We start from the raw sequence: 15,217 nt of genomic DNA, 5'->3' as shown, positions 1-15,217 counted from the left end.
GAAACTTTATTATTAAAAAAAAAATTATATATATATATATAATAGTAAAAAAGCATTTGTAAATTTATGATTGGTTCTTGAGGATGCGATTGAACCTAAGGAGAAAATTTCGCTTGTGCCTGCAAGGCGATACGAGTTCATTACGTTTGTTGAGCGTTGCCATGTCCGGTTTATATAGAATATAGAATTTCTCGGTACTACATAGATTACATCGTTTAGCAAGGTTGCTATAAGATTTGGCCTTGGCTAGAATTTTCCAGGAGATTGCGAAGTCTTTCTTTTGGTCTTTTAGCTGCCATAGATGTTTGCACAGTTCGGTGTCATTCTTTTTACTTTCGTTTTTGAATGACATTTGGTGGTTTCGCCATCTCGTCTTGAACTCAGTGGCGGTGAGGCCGACGTACGTCTCTGTGCTTTCGGCGGTCGTGATGGTGGCTTGATACACTACTTCCTTGACTTTATAAAACTTTGGCAACCACGTTGGTTAAATTTTTCGTCGCTCCTGCCTTCACATCAACCACAGTCTGGTTTCTGTATTGGTCGCTGAGGTCAGGAAAACCTTTGTTTTTTTCTATCCTTTGAGAATTCTCATCGCTTGCATCCATGCTTTCATTTTTACAAGAATTTACAAATAGAACTATAGTTGTTTACACTTGCTTATTACGATGACCTAAAAGTTCCATGATGTGAGTGGGGGGAACATTTTTATCATTACGTTTTTGTATCATCATTTTTGTTGCGCTGTGATTTGTGAGCGGTGGCTTCTCTTCGATTTGCTATAGTTTCTTTACCCTTATATCACTTGTTTTAAACCAATGTTCACCAAATTCCTTTGAATAGCTGGGCCTCAGCAGTCAGCATTTGAGTTTGGTCTTTTCTCAGGATAAATTCTTTAAACAAACATGGGGCTTCTTTTATCTTGATTATCTTGATTGTTGACCTCGTCGTCTGTTATAGCCTCTGCAGCGTTTGGATTGTTGCCCTTTCCTTCCTTTCCCTGCAGCTTGCTTTCAGGTTCTAAAGTTTTTCGAGTTTAGGCAAAGTCAAGGTCATCTGTTATGTTTTTTTGGATATTTACAAGCTTTCAAGTGGTGGTTGAAGCTTGAAAAAAATCCTCTAAGGCTTGAATGCTGGAATTCATCTCCGTCTTTTCTCTCGACAGTTATTATAAATTGACTCAGGAAATCATTCAGCTGCTCTGGCGGAATCTCTTCCAGTTTTGACTCCTCAATCTGTTCTTTCAGAAAACGCCAAATGGCAATATCTATCTGTGTTTTTGGTACATTTTCTTGTTTTGCTGCTCCTGAATAAAGTCATTTATGGGCTGTAATCTAACGCTAGAAATTGTAAAATTGAAGTTTCTGCCGTCTCAATAAGTTGACTCTCCACTCCAACCCCTTTCAAGTTGTTTAAGCGACCAATGACGAAGCTAAGTTTCAAGTTTAACTGATGAGTAAGGCAAAAACCCAGTACTTCTGACAGCTTCTATGTGAACATAAACAGCTGCAAACTGGGTTTTGAGACAGCAGATTTTACAGTTAACATCTCAGTATGCTTAGATATACGGTAATTTTCTTTAGTTAATCTGAATCTATGGTGAGTGATTCTGGATTCTGGTCAGTGGATACTTTGTTTTGACAGGTGTCAATTGACCAAAACATGGATGTCCAATATCAAAAATGTATGCTGGTAAACTAGCGTGATAGTGGTCACATTGGCCTACATGGAGGGGCAGACATATAGACGGTCGATGACGTCAAAGCAAAAGTTCTCGTATCAATGGGTTACCATATTTTCTTAACTATAGTGCTCCGCACGAACTCTTTAATTGTCCAAATGGTATCATTTCTCCTTCCAAATTATTTTGCGCTTCTCTCAATTTATATATTTGTTTAATCTCGATATAATTATTTCGCCCACTTTTTCGACAAATATATATATTCTTTATGGTTAGTAGATGATGTAGTTCACCTTTGGAATGTCCTCATGTAAGTCCCTATTGAAAAGTTCCCTATCTTCCAAAACAACATGGCGGCTGTTATTTTTTTTTTAATTCACTGGTGAATGTCATACGAGGGGCAAGAAATCACTTGTCTACCAACAAGGTTGACATGTCAGAGTTCTTGTGTCGAAAATTTGATCAATATGAACGAAGTGTGAAGTTGCCGTCATCTAGAGTGAAGGAATGGCATCCCTGTCAAATTACTTTTGTTAAGATTTGGAGATCTTAATGGATACCATGGGAGATATTTGAGAAGCGCTTGATGCTTGAAGTTTTCGTAGCCAATTTGAAGCTGAAGGGCAAGATGCTGCCCGAAATCTCTGCACTGTAGAAAACACAGGAAAAACGGAAAGACCAAGGTAGAACATAACTAACACCCAGATAAGAGCGCTTGGGGAGGAAGAATTTCGATGGGCAGATGTGGCACGATTACTCGGAGTTTCACCACGCACATGACGGAGAAGAAGACAAAGATTTTAAATGCCCGCTGGCGATAACTTTGGTAGCATTCCTGATGATGTGCTGGATAATCTAGTAGGTGAAATTCTTCATGTAACACCTCAGGCAGGCCTTCGCATTGTACAAGTAGCTTTGAGAAGTTGCGGCGTTCGAGTACAGAATAAGAGAATTCGTGACTCTTTAATAAGAGTTGATCTGATTACTTCAGCGTTACGAAATGCGAGGCCTGTAGTTAGAAGAAGGTACAGTGTGCCCTTTCCAAATGCATTGTGCTAAATACGGAGCGAGGGTGCGTGGGTGCATAGGGTAGTTGAAGGAAACACTGAACTCCAAGTGCCTTTTACCCCTCCTTTTACCCCTAGGGAAAAGGTGCAAAACTTAAAGGTGGTGGCTCTGAACTACAAAACCGTTCCTATGGACCCCTTTAAATAGTCATTTCTTGAGTCCCTTTAGCTTTACAGTTATCCTGTTTTGCGAAGTGTGTTCTATTCAACATTTCTTTGTCTGGTTCGACTCACAACCATATTTGGTAAATCACGTAACAAAAACAGAAAATGCCTTAGAGTTAACTACGTTTTTTCACAAATTTTAACACAACAGTATGAGAACATTCTAACATAAAATCTGTAGCATGGATGTTAAAGAAATTTATTGTCAAAAAAATTATGACATCATAAAAAAAGCTTCGTACATCAAATGGGACAAACCTACTCTTAACCAAAAGCTACGTGTTAGCCTATCTCTTTCCGTTTAGTCTCTTTGGTTATTCATTTTTCAATTACGATTTTTATTTTAGTTTTTAGTTTTTAACGGCTTCGGCCTACGAAGAGTATCTTGCAAGTATCTACTTACAAATCCATTTAATTTGTTTTTGGAAGTAAGCGAATAATGTATCAATTTATCAATTGTATTTTTCTTATAATTAGGTTTAATTCAAATTGTACAACTCATTCACAACTGGAGATGGCATAAGTATGTCGAAACATGTCTTGTAAAACAATTTAAAATGTTGCTTTATTTCCTCAAGTAATTAAGTAATTTTATCTAAACTATTTTCCATCACCAACCTTCAAAGAAAACAAGACCTCCTTGTCAGTTGCTGCCATACCAGTCATTACGAAGTTAATTATCTATTCCATCGTCATTCAGAAACTCTACATCCAGCATCGGTTTTCTTGTGATGTCTATCCCTAACCCTTGTCATGCTCGATTGTTGATTAACGATTACAGTCTGCCTGGGCAGATGGCATTTCAGTGTTTCACTGTCATTGCAGTGAAGGGGTTCCTTTTGGCAACAACTGCAGTGTGAAGCGGCAAATTATCAACTTTATTGGTGTTAGCTTCTTGTCTTTCTGTAAATTATAATGCACCATTCCAGTTGATGTTAACTCTCACTAATACCAAATTGTATAATGCCATAAAGAATTGTTTTGTTTGACAAAACATAATGCTTCCGTGAAAAAGGGTGGGAAAAAGAAAGCCTTAAAGCCAGCAAAAAATGGCAAAGCAATGGGCCAGCAAGCAAGCAAATGCAAAACACAACTACAATGCCAGCCCCAAACTACTCAGGAGCGACCACTGACCAATGTAGACGCATTGGACACAGAAAGAACCGAAGAAAATCATGCCACCAAGAAACAGAATCTTACTTGAACAGTCGACATGTGCATGTACTGTACTTGTTCATATAGCGTACTCTGTTTGTTACAGTACTGTACGTGTAAAATGTTCTTCATTTTATATCTGCTTCAGCAAAAGATAATGATAATGATAAATGATAATGTACATACTCTTGTATTTTTGTTCAGTATTTTAAAATACGTGTCACTACGATGAATGACACTAATGAATGTTTTTTTTCTTCCTATTGTTTATTCGAAAAATACCAACGTTTGTCAGTTCACGTTAATGATTGACCATTTTCGATTAAACGATTGTATGAAGGTGCAATTGATTGTGCGTCTCTATGCAAATTGCATTATTGTATGTCTGCCATTGATTGTCATACTGTGCAATTGATTTTCTAATGGCGTTAATGATCAACCATTGCCAAAGGTGCAATTGTTTATCCGTTTATGCTATTGAATGTTATATAATAACCCAAGTTATTCACGGATTTTGATTGGTTCTTGCCTATGATCTATTAGAGGACAGACGCACGATTGACGTCACCATCAGCTTTTATGCGAATAAAGTTTAGTTCTTTATTATATAAAACAAATAGATTCCATGTAGCCGTGGGTCTGTTCAGTAATAGATCACAGAAGACGTCAAAATGTGGTAAGAACATCAGTGACACACTCGGCTATCGCCTCGTGTGCCACTTGTTCGTTCGCGTTAATGAAGTTCATGGAAGTGCTAACGAACGTATATTTGTCGTATTGTTTCAACTGTTGACGTAAATGAGTGTATATTTTGCTTAAATGAACACTGAGCAAAAGGTGTTTAAACCTTACCCCCTTTCTTATTGTTATCTTTTAAGGAAAAGGCTGGTACAATTTTTACATTGATTGACAGTTCAAAACGAGAGCATTTAGGAATGTGGTAAGTTAACAGGAACCCACCAGATCTTATTACTTGATGGCCTGCCGCAGGCGGTCATCAAGGTATAAAATCTTATTATTTGTGGAAAAAATATCACCTCCTTACAAGATCACATGGCATTAAAACAGGACCTATACTCTCTCAGGGGTTGAACAACTGCGGGCAAAATTATCTCTTCACAGAGAATTGCATCAAAGCGACTGTGTCTCCAGGGGATCCCCTTGCGTTGCCAGTATTCCATCTACAATCTACTACCTTATGTTTTTACTTGCTTGCCAGCAAATGTTGTAGATTTTCGTAGCCGAATTTTGCCTTTGTGAAGTCAAAAAGATTCATGGCGTCGGGTCGTGTTTCACCTTCCTTTTCAAGTGAGATTAACCTTTCTATCATCCAAAAATGGCAGAACTTGTCACGCTAGTTGTCCTTTAGGGTATACGAAACAATCCCACTGCATGCATGCTCCTATAGGAACAAATTTCCGACAGCACTTTGGGACACTCTCTCGTGTCGAGTATTCTCGACATCCGCAGTGGGAGTCATGTAATCCTATGTCGAGTATACTCGACAACTGCAGTGAAAGAATTAATTAATTAATAATTAATTAAATAAGGAGGTCTGGGCCCGGTTGTTCGAAAGCCGATTAACTTAATCCAGGATTAGTGTAAACTTTTGTTTCATGTTTTCAACTTTTTGGTGAAAATTTCTTTCGTTTACTTTTGTTTTCCAAGATTGGCTTCTTCTAATGTAAAGTTTTGCCAAATATCAGCGTTGAACAGTATTTAGGAGAAAAGAAGTAAACTCCTTGGTTAATTTTTAATCTGGGATTAGCGTTAATCGGCTTTTGAACGACGGGGCCCTGGCACTTAAAAGTACTTGGTCCCTGTTCTGACTTAACAGCAACAGTTGAAAAGGAATGTTTTCACAATCTTTCCTTCCTCTAATTTTGTTGAGTGTAGTGTAAACGAAAAAGCAAGATTTTAACGTAGAATTCGAAATTAACACATACTTGTGATGTTCCCAAATTGGTTTGACTCTAAAGTTTCAGAACTTTTAAACATCTTTCGCTTTCATTAATTCCGACTTGTATTTGAGATCGATCTTTATCCTGTGTACTACTCATGACATTTTTCCTTATTTTAGTGTTATGAGTGATGACCTACAAGGCTCGCTGTCTACCTTTGCTCGTAATCTTTCTGTCATTCACCAGGAAATTTCTGCTCCAAACATGCAAGGAGAGAGTAACTTCCAGGTAAGTGACACTAGTTATTTCCCGCGAAATGGACAAAATTTGTTGTACTGCAGGGTATGTGGTATGAAAAAGGAGCCAAGTGTCACTGTGTATATCATAGAACCAGGTTTTAATCAGTAGCTATGCTGAAAGGGTTTTTGATTTTTTAATCAGTAGCTTAGCTGAAAGGACTTTTGCATCTACAGTGACTTTTCAAGATTTCGTTACATTTTAAGACCAGGTCACACCAGGCGATAAGTCGCTGCAACACGTCGTGGAGACAAGTCTCCGCAACAATCCGCCCTGTGTGACACGGTTAATTTTGTGAAAATCGTTGTCGCTGCGGCAGAATTATGTCGCTGCGATCAGTTGCACGAATTCTAACCAGTTTGAGTTTGTGAAACTGATCGCGGCAACAAAATAAGCGAAAGCAGCGTTGTCGCACCATGTGTACACTTCCGGCAACAAGTCGCTGCACCAAAACATAAATAAGGCGTTTACGAAACGAGGACGACGACGGCTACGAGGAATTCATTTAAAGATGCAAGTTCGCGTTATTCATATCACTACGAAACTCGTTTCGCGTTAAAAATGTGTAGTAACTGTCGAGGAATTAAACTGGCATGAGTGGGTTAGAAGCGTAGAGAGAGAACTGAAAATTCATCGTCATGTGCTAACGTCCTCCACAGAACCTTGAATTTGGTCATTTCACGTCGTCGTTGCCGTCGGCGTCGTCGTTTCGTAAGTTCAGTAGTATACCAAGACGAAGTGGGGGTTCTGCGGCGGGTGGAGCTGTGGAGCCCTGAAGCTCCACAACCCTAACCCCAACCCTAACCTTAAACCCTAGCCTTTACCCCTATCGAACGAACTAACCCTTCATCCAAACGGGTTAAAAATTATTTGTTCAGTTTTCGTCTCTTTTTCTCAAAGATCAACATTGCTGTAAAGTAGTTAAAACGCAATAGCACTATTATTTTCTATCAACAATGACCTGAAAGTCTGATCGTAACCGTCACACAAGATTGAACAAATACAAAAGAGGTGTAGTGTTATGGAATCACAAAAGTAGCACTAAAGGTTTGTTGTTTAAAGCAAAAGGCGATTTTATTTGCATAGATTCGTAATGTAAGAAAACAGACATCTATGTCAAAGGTTGAAGTGTGGGACGTGAAAAAAGTTACACTTATTAAGACAAAGTGTAAGCCATCACACATACATTACACAACCATCTCAAGAGAGCAAGCGCAAGTGCTGCTACGTGACTTCAATATTTAATAACTTACACGGGATCGTCACAATTGATTGCACATATACAAACTGCACAATGAGCTATGTCCACACGCCTGAACATGCCAAATTGGCGTCACAATGACAACTAGTTTCATCAAGTTAAATTAGTATCATACCAAGATAAATTCAGACACTGGGGAAACATATGTCCATTTCAACCCGAGTGCTGGCTGAGTGTGGAGCAGTAAAGTAGTTTATGAGTAGCCTGGCTTTCATCTGTGATATTTGTGAGAAACAGTTCCCCCAGAGAAATCTTGTACGACATAAGGAATCTATTCACTATGGAAGTTCTTTTACTTGCGAACGGTGTGGTGATGCCTTTTAATCGAAAAGTTGCAATGAAGCGGCATATGAAGAAACATTCTCAAGAGAAGACCCACCAATGTCAATATTGTTCTCGCAAGTTCTATCGCCACAATAAGTGTTTGGAACACCAGAAAGTATGCGATTTTGAGAAGTTCGAGGAACGCCGAGGCTGCGGCAAGCGAAAATATCCCGAAGGAGAAGAAAATGGAGAGCAGAAAGCAAAACAATCGAGAGGGGATGACGCAACGGTCAATGCGACTACGGAGGGGAATGATGTGCACTCGGGCGAAGATACTGGTTGTTCTGAGAATCCTTGCGCTTTGACGACCGCAATGAAAGACTCCCTGAAAACCTTCAAGTTCAAGCCTCGAATTCAAGAGAAACACGACCTCAGGATGTTATTACATGGTAAGAAAAGGTCACTAGCCAATCGCCTAAGCCAAGAACTCAAAACCAAGAGGGGACTCAAGTGGTTCGTCAGTGTTCGAGTTAAGTTAATGAAACCGGAAGGAGATGGTTCTGATGAGATCTTAGAACCTCATTTTCGTAGTCTTTGCATGACAACCTTGAACGATCATAAAATTGAAGAACAACTCGGCAAAGCAAGCCAGAAGATTTTAAGCGCTTTCTCAACGTATCAGAAGGAAGGAAGTGGTTGGACGCTATCTGAAATCCTGCACCTTGATTTGAACGTGGCTCAGTACAAACCATTGAAAGGTTCTAATTATCTGCCTTTACCCAAGAAATTACAGGATAAAAAAGCCATCATTAACGTTGACAACGAGGATAACAAGTGTTTCATGTAGAGCGTATTGGCGGCCTTACATCCAATTCCCCGCAAATCTAACCCAGAGCGCATATATCATTACCGACCCTATGTAGATGAACTGAACGTGGATGGTATCGAATTTCCTGTACCTATCAGTAAGATCCCAAAGTTTGAGAAGCAGAACAAGATTGCCGTCAACTTGTTTGGATTTGAAGAAGGAGATTTGTTCCCCGTATACATCACTAAGGAACGCGAGTTTCCGGTGCATGTCAACTTGCTGTTGTTTTCAAGAGGGGAGAAACGCCATTACTGTTTAATCAGAAATCTCAACCGCCTACTTTCCAACCAAACAAGGCACAAAGCTCAAATGTGTTACTGTCCTTATTGTCTACATGGATTTGTTCGGGAGCAGCTACTTGAAGACCACAAGCCACTCTGCAGTCAGCATGGACCTCAGAGGATTGAACTACCAAATGAGGATAACATGTTTCTCCAGTTTAAGGATTTCCAATAACAGCTACGAGTCCCCTTTGTTATTTACGCTGATTTCGAGAGCCTGACCGCCAAGATTCAGTCCGCCTCACCAGATCCTAGCAAATCCTCGACGGAGAAATTTTCATGCACCGGAAACTCGCGTTCCTTAGTGATGTATACGGGGAACAAATCTCCTTCTTCAAATCCAAACAAGTTGACGGCAATCTTGTTCTGCTTTTCAAACTTTGGGATCTTACTGATAGGTACAGGAAATTCGATACCATCCACGTTCAGTTCATCTACATAGGGTCGGTACGCTCCATATGAAACACTTGTTATCCTCGTTTTCAACGTTAATGATGGCTTTTTTATCCTGTAATTTCTTGGGTAAAGGCACATAATTAGAACCTTTCAATGGTTTGTACTGGGCCACGTTCAAATCAAGGTGCAGGATTTCAGATAGCGTCCAACCATTTCCTTCCTTCTGATACGTTGGGAAAGCGCTTAAAATCTTCTGGCTTGCTTTGCCGAGTTGTTCTTCAATTTCATGATCGTTCAAGGTTGTCATGCAAAGACTACGAAAATGAGGTTCTGAGATCTCGTCAGAACCATCTGCTTCCGGTTTCATTAACTTAACTTGAACACTGACGAACCACTTGAGTCCCCTCTTGGTTTTGAGTTCCTTGGCTTAGGCGATTGGCCAGTGACTTTTTCTTACCATGTAATAACATCCTGAGGTCGTGTTTCTCTTGAATTCGAGGCTTGGACTTGAAGGTTTTCAGGGAGTCTTTCACTGCGGTCGTCAAATCGCAAGGATTCTCAGAACAACCAGTATCTTCGCCCGAGTGCACATCATTCCCCTCCGTAGTCGCATTGACCGTTGCGTCATCCCCTCTCGATTGTTTTTCTCTCTGCTCTCCATTTTCTTCTCCTTCCGGATATTTTCGCTTGCCGCAGCCTCGGCGTTCCTCGAACTTCTCAAAATCGCATACTTTCTGGTGTTCCAAACACTTATCATGGCGATAGAACTTGCGAGAACAATATTGACATTGGTGGGTCTTCTCTTGAGAATGTTTCTTCATATGGCGCTTCAATGCATCTTTTCGATTAAAGGCATTGCTACACCGTTCGCAAGTAAAAGAACTTCCATAGTGAATAGATTCCTTATGTCGTACAAGATTTCTCTGGGGGAACTGTTTCTCACAAATATCACAGATGAAAGCCACGGTACTCATAAACTACTTTACTGCTCCACACTCAGCCAGCACTCGGGTCGAAACACTTGTTTCCCCAGTGTCTGAATTTATCTTGGTATGATACTAATTTAACTTGATGAAACTAGTTGTCATTGTGACGCCAATTTGGCATGTTCAGGCGTGTGGACATAGCTCATTGTGCAGTTTGTATATGTGCAATCAATTGTGACGATCCCGTTCAAGTTATTAAATATTGAAGCCACGAAGCAGCACTTGCGCTTGCGCTCTTGAGATGGTTGTGTAATGTATGTGTGATGGCTTACACTTTGTCTTAATAAGTGTAACTTTTTTCACGTCTCACACTTCAACCTTTGACATAAATGTCTATTTTCTTACATTACGAATCTATGCAAATAAAATCGCCTTTTGCTTTAAACAAGAAACCTTTAGTGCTACTTTTGTGATTCCATAACACTACACCTCTTTTGTATTTGTTCAATCTTGTGTGACGGTTACGATCAGAATTTCAGGTCATTGTTGATAGAAAAAAAATAGTGTTATTGCGTTTTAACTACTTTACAGCAATGTTGATCTTTGAGAAAAAGAGACGAAAACTGAACTAATAATTTTTAACCCGTTTGGATGAAGGGTTAGTTCGTTCGATAGGGGTAAAGGCTAGGGGTTGGGTTTAAGGTTAGGGTTGGGGTTAGGGTTGTGGAGCTTCAGGGCTCCACAGCTCCACCCGCCGCAGAACCCCCACTTGGTATACTACTAAGCTCCCTATGAACCAATGAGAGAGCGTCATGTGTTCCACCATAGTGAATTAGTAAACTAGTTCACACATTCGCAGCGACTTGTTTTGCAAGTAGTACTTGTCGCAGAGACCTGTCGCTGCAACTTGTCGCCTGGTATGTCCTTTATGTGGCCTTCATGATTAAGTGTAACATGTATGTTTATTGGGACATCTTCATGTCTCATGCAAGAGAAATCTAAAACAATGATAATGCAAATTTTTTTTGGGCGGGGGAGAGGGGGGCAGAAGTGTATTATAGGATTTGAGAAAGTAGAGAATTTCCTTTACGAAGAGTGCAAGATATTTTTTATCAAGCTTCCTTATTGTAACAGAAATGCTGATCAATTTGACGGATTCCAATTACATTTTCATCATCCTATGGCAAACTAGACAAATTGAGAGCCTTTTTAATCTCAAAGACAAAAACGTTCACAAATCACATGTACTTTATAAAGGGGACTGTTCTTTCGATGATACTTACATCTGTGAGACCATGAGAAATGTGCAAGTGCGAATTGACGAACATTCCAACATTCCTTCGCATTCTTTTGGCAGGCGCATTGTCTGCGCGGCCAAATCCTTTTATAAGCGCAGAATACTTGGAAGACCTAATGATCCAACGATTGAAGAGTAGTTGAATAGACAAATCAAGTCCTATGTCGCGTCGTGAAGTACCTTAAAGATAAGTATGGGTTTAGCGGACGGTACTTTAATACCCTAATGATGACTTAATGTCAATAACGTTCGGTTTTTTACTTTTAAAATTTTAGCCTGGTAAATAGTATTTTAATTTTTGTTTCTTAGCCAGTCATTGATGATATAGACTCTATCCTGGGGACAACAGAAGTAAACAAACAGAACCCCCTTACCGTACCAGCCAAATCGCCTCAACTGCATGCTCCGCGGCCCAAAGAAATGCAGCGGATACTAAAAGAACACCAACAGCAAATGCACGCCATTGAAAGAGACAAGAAGGAAATGGAAGACGAAAAGGTAAAGCAGAGACTAGTCGAGGAACAGGGAAGATCGAATCAAGTACAAGATGGAGTTCAAGCTGGACAGGACAGTGCGCCCCCTCCAACCCCTGCGGCGGCTTTGTCGCCAGCTAGCTCAGCCTCCCTCCTTGCTAGACAGGACTCAACTGTTTCAAGCACCATTAAGAGTGTTAATATTTCCGCCAGTTACGATTTCTCAGGAAAGGGAGGTCATATGGGTGCTCCAGCCAACGCTATGCCAAATTCAATATCTAATCATCAAGCTCAAATGGCCGTGTCTTCTTCTCGTGCTCAATCAAAGGAGGATCTTGAAAGGAACGCAAATGGTTCTCAGTAAATAAGAAAGGAGAAAAAGCCTTACAACTCCAAAATTAGGGAAATGGTTTGTAAAGGCTCATTTGAACTCGTTTTACACGTTAGTGCTCAGCAGAATCTTACATCAATGATTAGTTTTTTGTGTTGATTAACAATGTATCCTAGAAATCTTTAATGTGTAGTTCAGTGCAATGATTCACCTCATCAAGGTATTATAGTTAGCCTTTCCTTAATGTAGAGAGTTAATCTTTAGAAAAATGTTTAACACTCGTGTAACGGCCGTACCTGCAGATTTTTTAATGAACTTTAAAACGGCTATTTTTTGCTTCACAGATACAGCGGTAACCTGATCTGAATATAAGTAGTGTTGACAATTTGTATACTTCCAAGAACCGTTAAGGTTACTGTCAACCTTAAGGGGCGTCTTTCGGAAAATCGCTCTCGTTCGCGTTGTTTTAGAAGAAACCCAAGGAAACTATATACAACTGGGAAGATAATGAAATGTAGTATTTTAAACTGACCTTGTCTGCTCCGCTGAATTAATAAACCTTGCGTTAACACGGACATCTAAATAAACTGTACCGTATCACTTTGGAAGTAATAAGGTAGCAAAGCGTATGAGGCGTTTTCTATATTCCAATTGCTTCTTGGGAAAATCCATTGTAAAGTTGCCAATATACTTTTTTCTAACGCAGGCCACGCACTTTGACGCCACGGGAGAACTAAGGGGACAGACAATTGTAAACTGGCGTCAATTTGTGTTTTACAATTTCAAAAGTGAAAAGGGGTCTATTTCCCGGGTTAAAGGAACAAAAAATTTTGTGGAAGCACTAAAATGTATGCAGTTTCATTTAAACTGGCGCAATTTATCTTCAATAATTTTACTCGTACACTAATTTGCTACTAATAACAAATGGTACAATTTCATGGGCTGAAAAGTCGACACCAACTTGCATAACGTAAAAATTAAATTCAAGAATCGCAGTGCGATGAAAAATCCTTGTGGTGATCAAAATGTTCATGGCTTATAGTGAAAATCGAGCCATTTTGAGGTACAAACATTCTTGAGTATACGTCTTAACTTCCTCGCCTGGGGTTTAGTCCGCAAAACTAAAATCAGACAGGTTTAAGTCTGGCAAATCCTCCATACTGATACTTTCAGCTTCGCATAAAAACAATTTTATGTGTCTGTACTCTGATTGATGATAAACGTTAGCCAATCAGCTCGCGAGAAATTGCTCAGTTATTGTAAAAAACCATTTCAGCTAACGTTTTGAAATAAGGAGAACAGTCCCTGGACACAAAGCTCTTCAGCAATATAGATCTCATCTGCGCTCACTTCTGTTAAGTAATCGCGAGTGTTGCTTTATTGCGGAATGAAATACAAAAATCGGGACGACCAGCTGGAGACTCGTGGTTTGCAAATGACGTTGTTTTATGTGTTCCAGAGCTGCGCAACCTTCTGTAGATCACTCTGAATATCTATTTAACAGAACTTTGGGCATTCCCCGTGAACAAAATGGTCATCACAAATAACCCAGAATCCTTTAATCTTTAAAATCTCTAACCCACCAATCAGAGCATCATTTTCGTAAAAGACGCCACCAAGCTTCAATAGGCCATTTGCAACAAACTGGTCACATCACTGACAATTGGTGAACTTAAAGGTCGGACTTTATTAATTCAAGAAATGGAAAGATCTTGTTTGTCTGTTACATTTTTTTTAGAGAAATACTACTTTAGAGAATTACCACTTTACCATTGCAGCGGGCGCTGCAGGAGTAAGTCGTGTCATATCTTTCTCCTCCTCTTTTGACTATTTATCCATTTCATAAAGTTTTCTTCAACGTTTAGAACAGCATGTAATACTTAATATCGGCGTCGAGTGGGCTAATTTGAGTTTGTATAAGTTTGTTAGCCTTTTAATGTGAATTTATTACGACTCTTAATTTGTGAATACTGAAAACCGGAATGGCTGCTGCCGACTCAAAAGGTGCTTCGCAGAGAATGAAAACCAGATCTCAACAAGAAACCATAGAAGTTGCTCGGGTTGTTGATGATGCAGTTCTTACCGCCATTCAGACGGAATTTTCAACGTTTATTAACTCGATTGACTTCAAAAACAAGCTGAAAGAAGTCCTTACTGTGGCTATGGCTGAAACGATTGAAGCCGCTCTTACACCGTTGAAGAACAGGATCTTCGAACTTGAAACACAATTGCGAGAAGTGCAAGAAAAATGTAATGACAACGAGCAATACTCAAGACGCTACAGTGTGCGTATTTATGGGGTGGAATCTGTTGCTGACGTAAACGATGATGGCGAAGACTGTGTCAAGACTGTAATCGACTTTTGTAGAGATCAGTTAGAAGTAGAAATTGATCAGGCAGAAATTGATAGGGCGCACCGTATCGGGCCTCCTAAGGAGTCGGGACCAAGGGCCTTGATTGTCATGAAAAACAAGAAGAAGCTAAAGGGTAAAAATGTATTTGTAAATGAAGACCTGAGTTGGCGTAATCAACAATTCCTAAAGCACGTGCGACAAGTTTGTAAGAATCAGGGTTATGTTTTCACTGCCGATGGTTATATTTTTCTTAAACGACGCGAAGGCGAGTCTGCTCCAGTTCGAATTCGGAAGGAGGCTGACTTGCAACGTTTAGGCTTCGTGTAGAACCTTTTTCGGCCTACTGCCGATGACCTCTTGTAGTCGTAGATCTTATGAAATTTTGCATGTTAATTTATTTAACTTTGTTTGACAGTAGTTTCTTTTTGCTTTCTTTTTTTAATTTATTGTTTTCAAGTTTCAGGCCTTTTGAGCAGCAGCCGGTGAGTAAATCAGCATCTCTT

The 15,217-nt window shown here is 39.7% G+C and overlaps 1 protein-coding gene across 1 annotated transcript in view; it reads left to right on the top strand.

Annotated features, from left to right (window-relative positions):
* The window catches only part of LOC138039004 (IQ domain-containing protein H-like), a 182,280-nt gene extending 169,333 nt beyond the window's left edge, over nt 1-12,947 (top strand). Inside the window, exons 32-34 of the mRNA XM_068885137.1 lie at nt 4,944-5,005; nt 6,146-6,254; nt 11,866-12,947. Coding sequence (XP_068741238.1) covers nt 4,944-5,005; nt 6,146-6,254; nt 11,866-12,393 — 699 coding nt within the window. The 3' untranslated portion in view covers nt 12,394-12,947. The remainder of the gene's footprint in view (nt 1-4,943; nt 5,006-6,145; nt 6,255-11,865) is intronic.
* Nucleotides 12,948-15,217: the final 2,270 nt, after the last annotated feature.

This window comes from Montipora capricornis, chromosome 2 (assembly GCF_036669925.1).
Source record: "Montipora capricornis isolate CH-2021 chromosome 2, ASM3666992v2, whole genome shotgun sequence".
Classification (NCBI taxonomy): Eukaryota; Metazoa; Cnidaria; class Anthozoa; order Scleractinia; family Acroporidae; genus Montipora; species Montipora capricornis.
The sequence above is the reverse complement of the archived record's forward strand: the minus strand, read 5'-3'. Positions and strand labels throughout refer to the sequence as shown.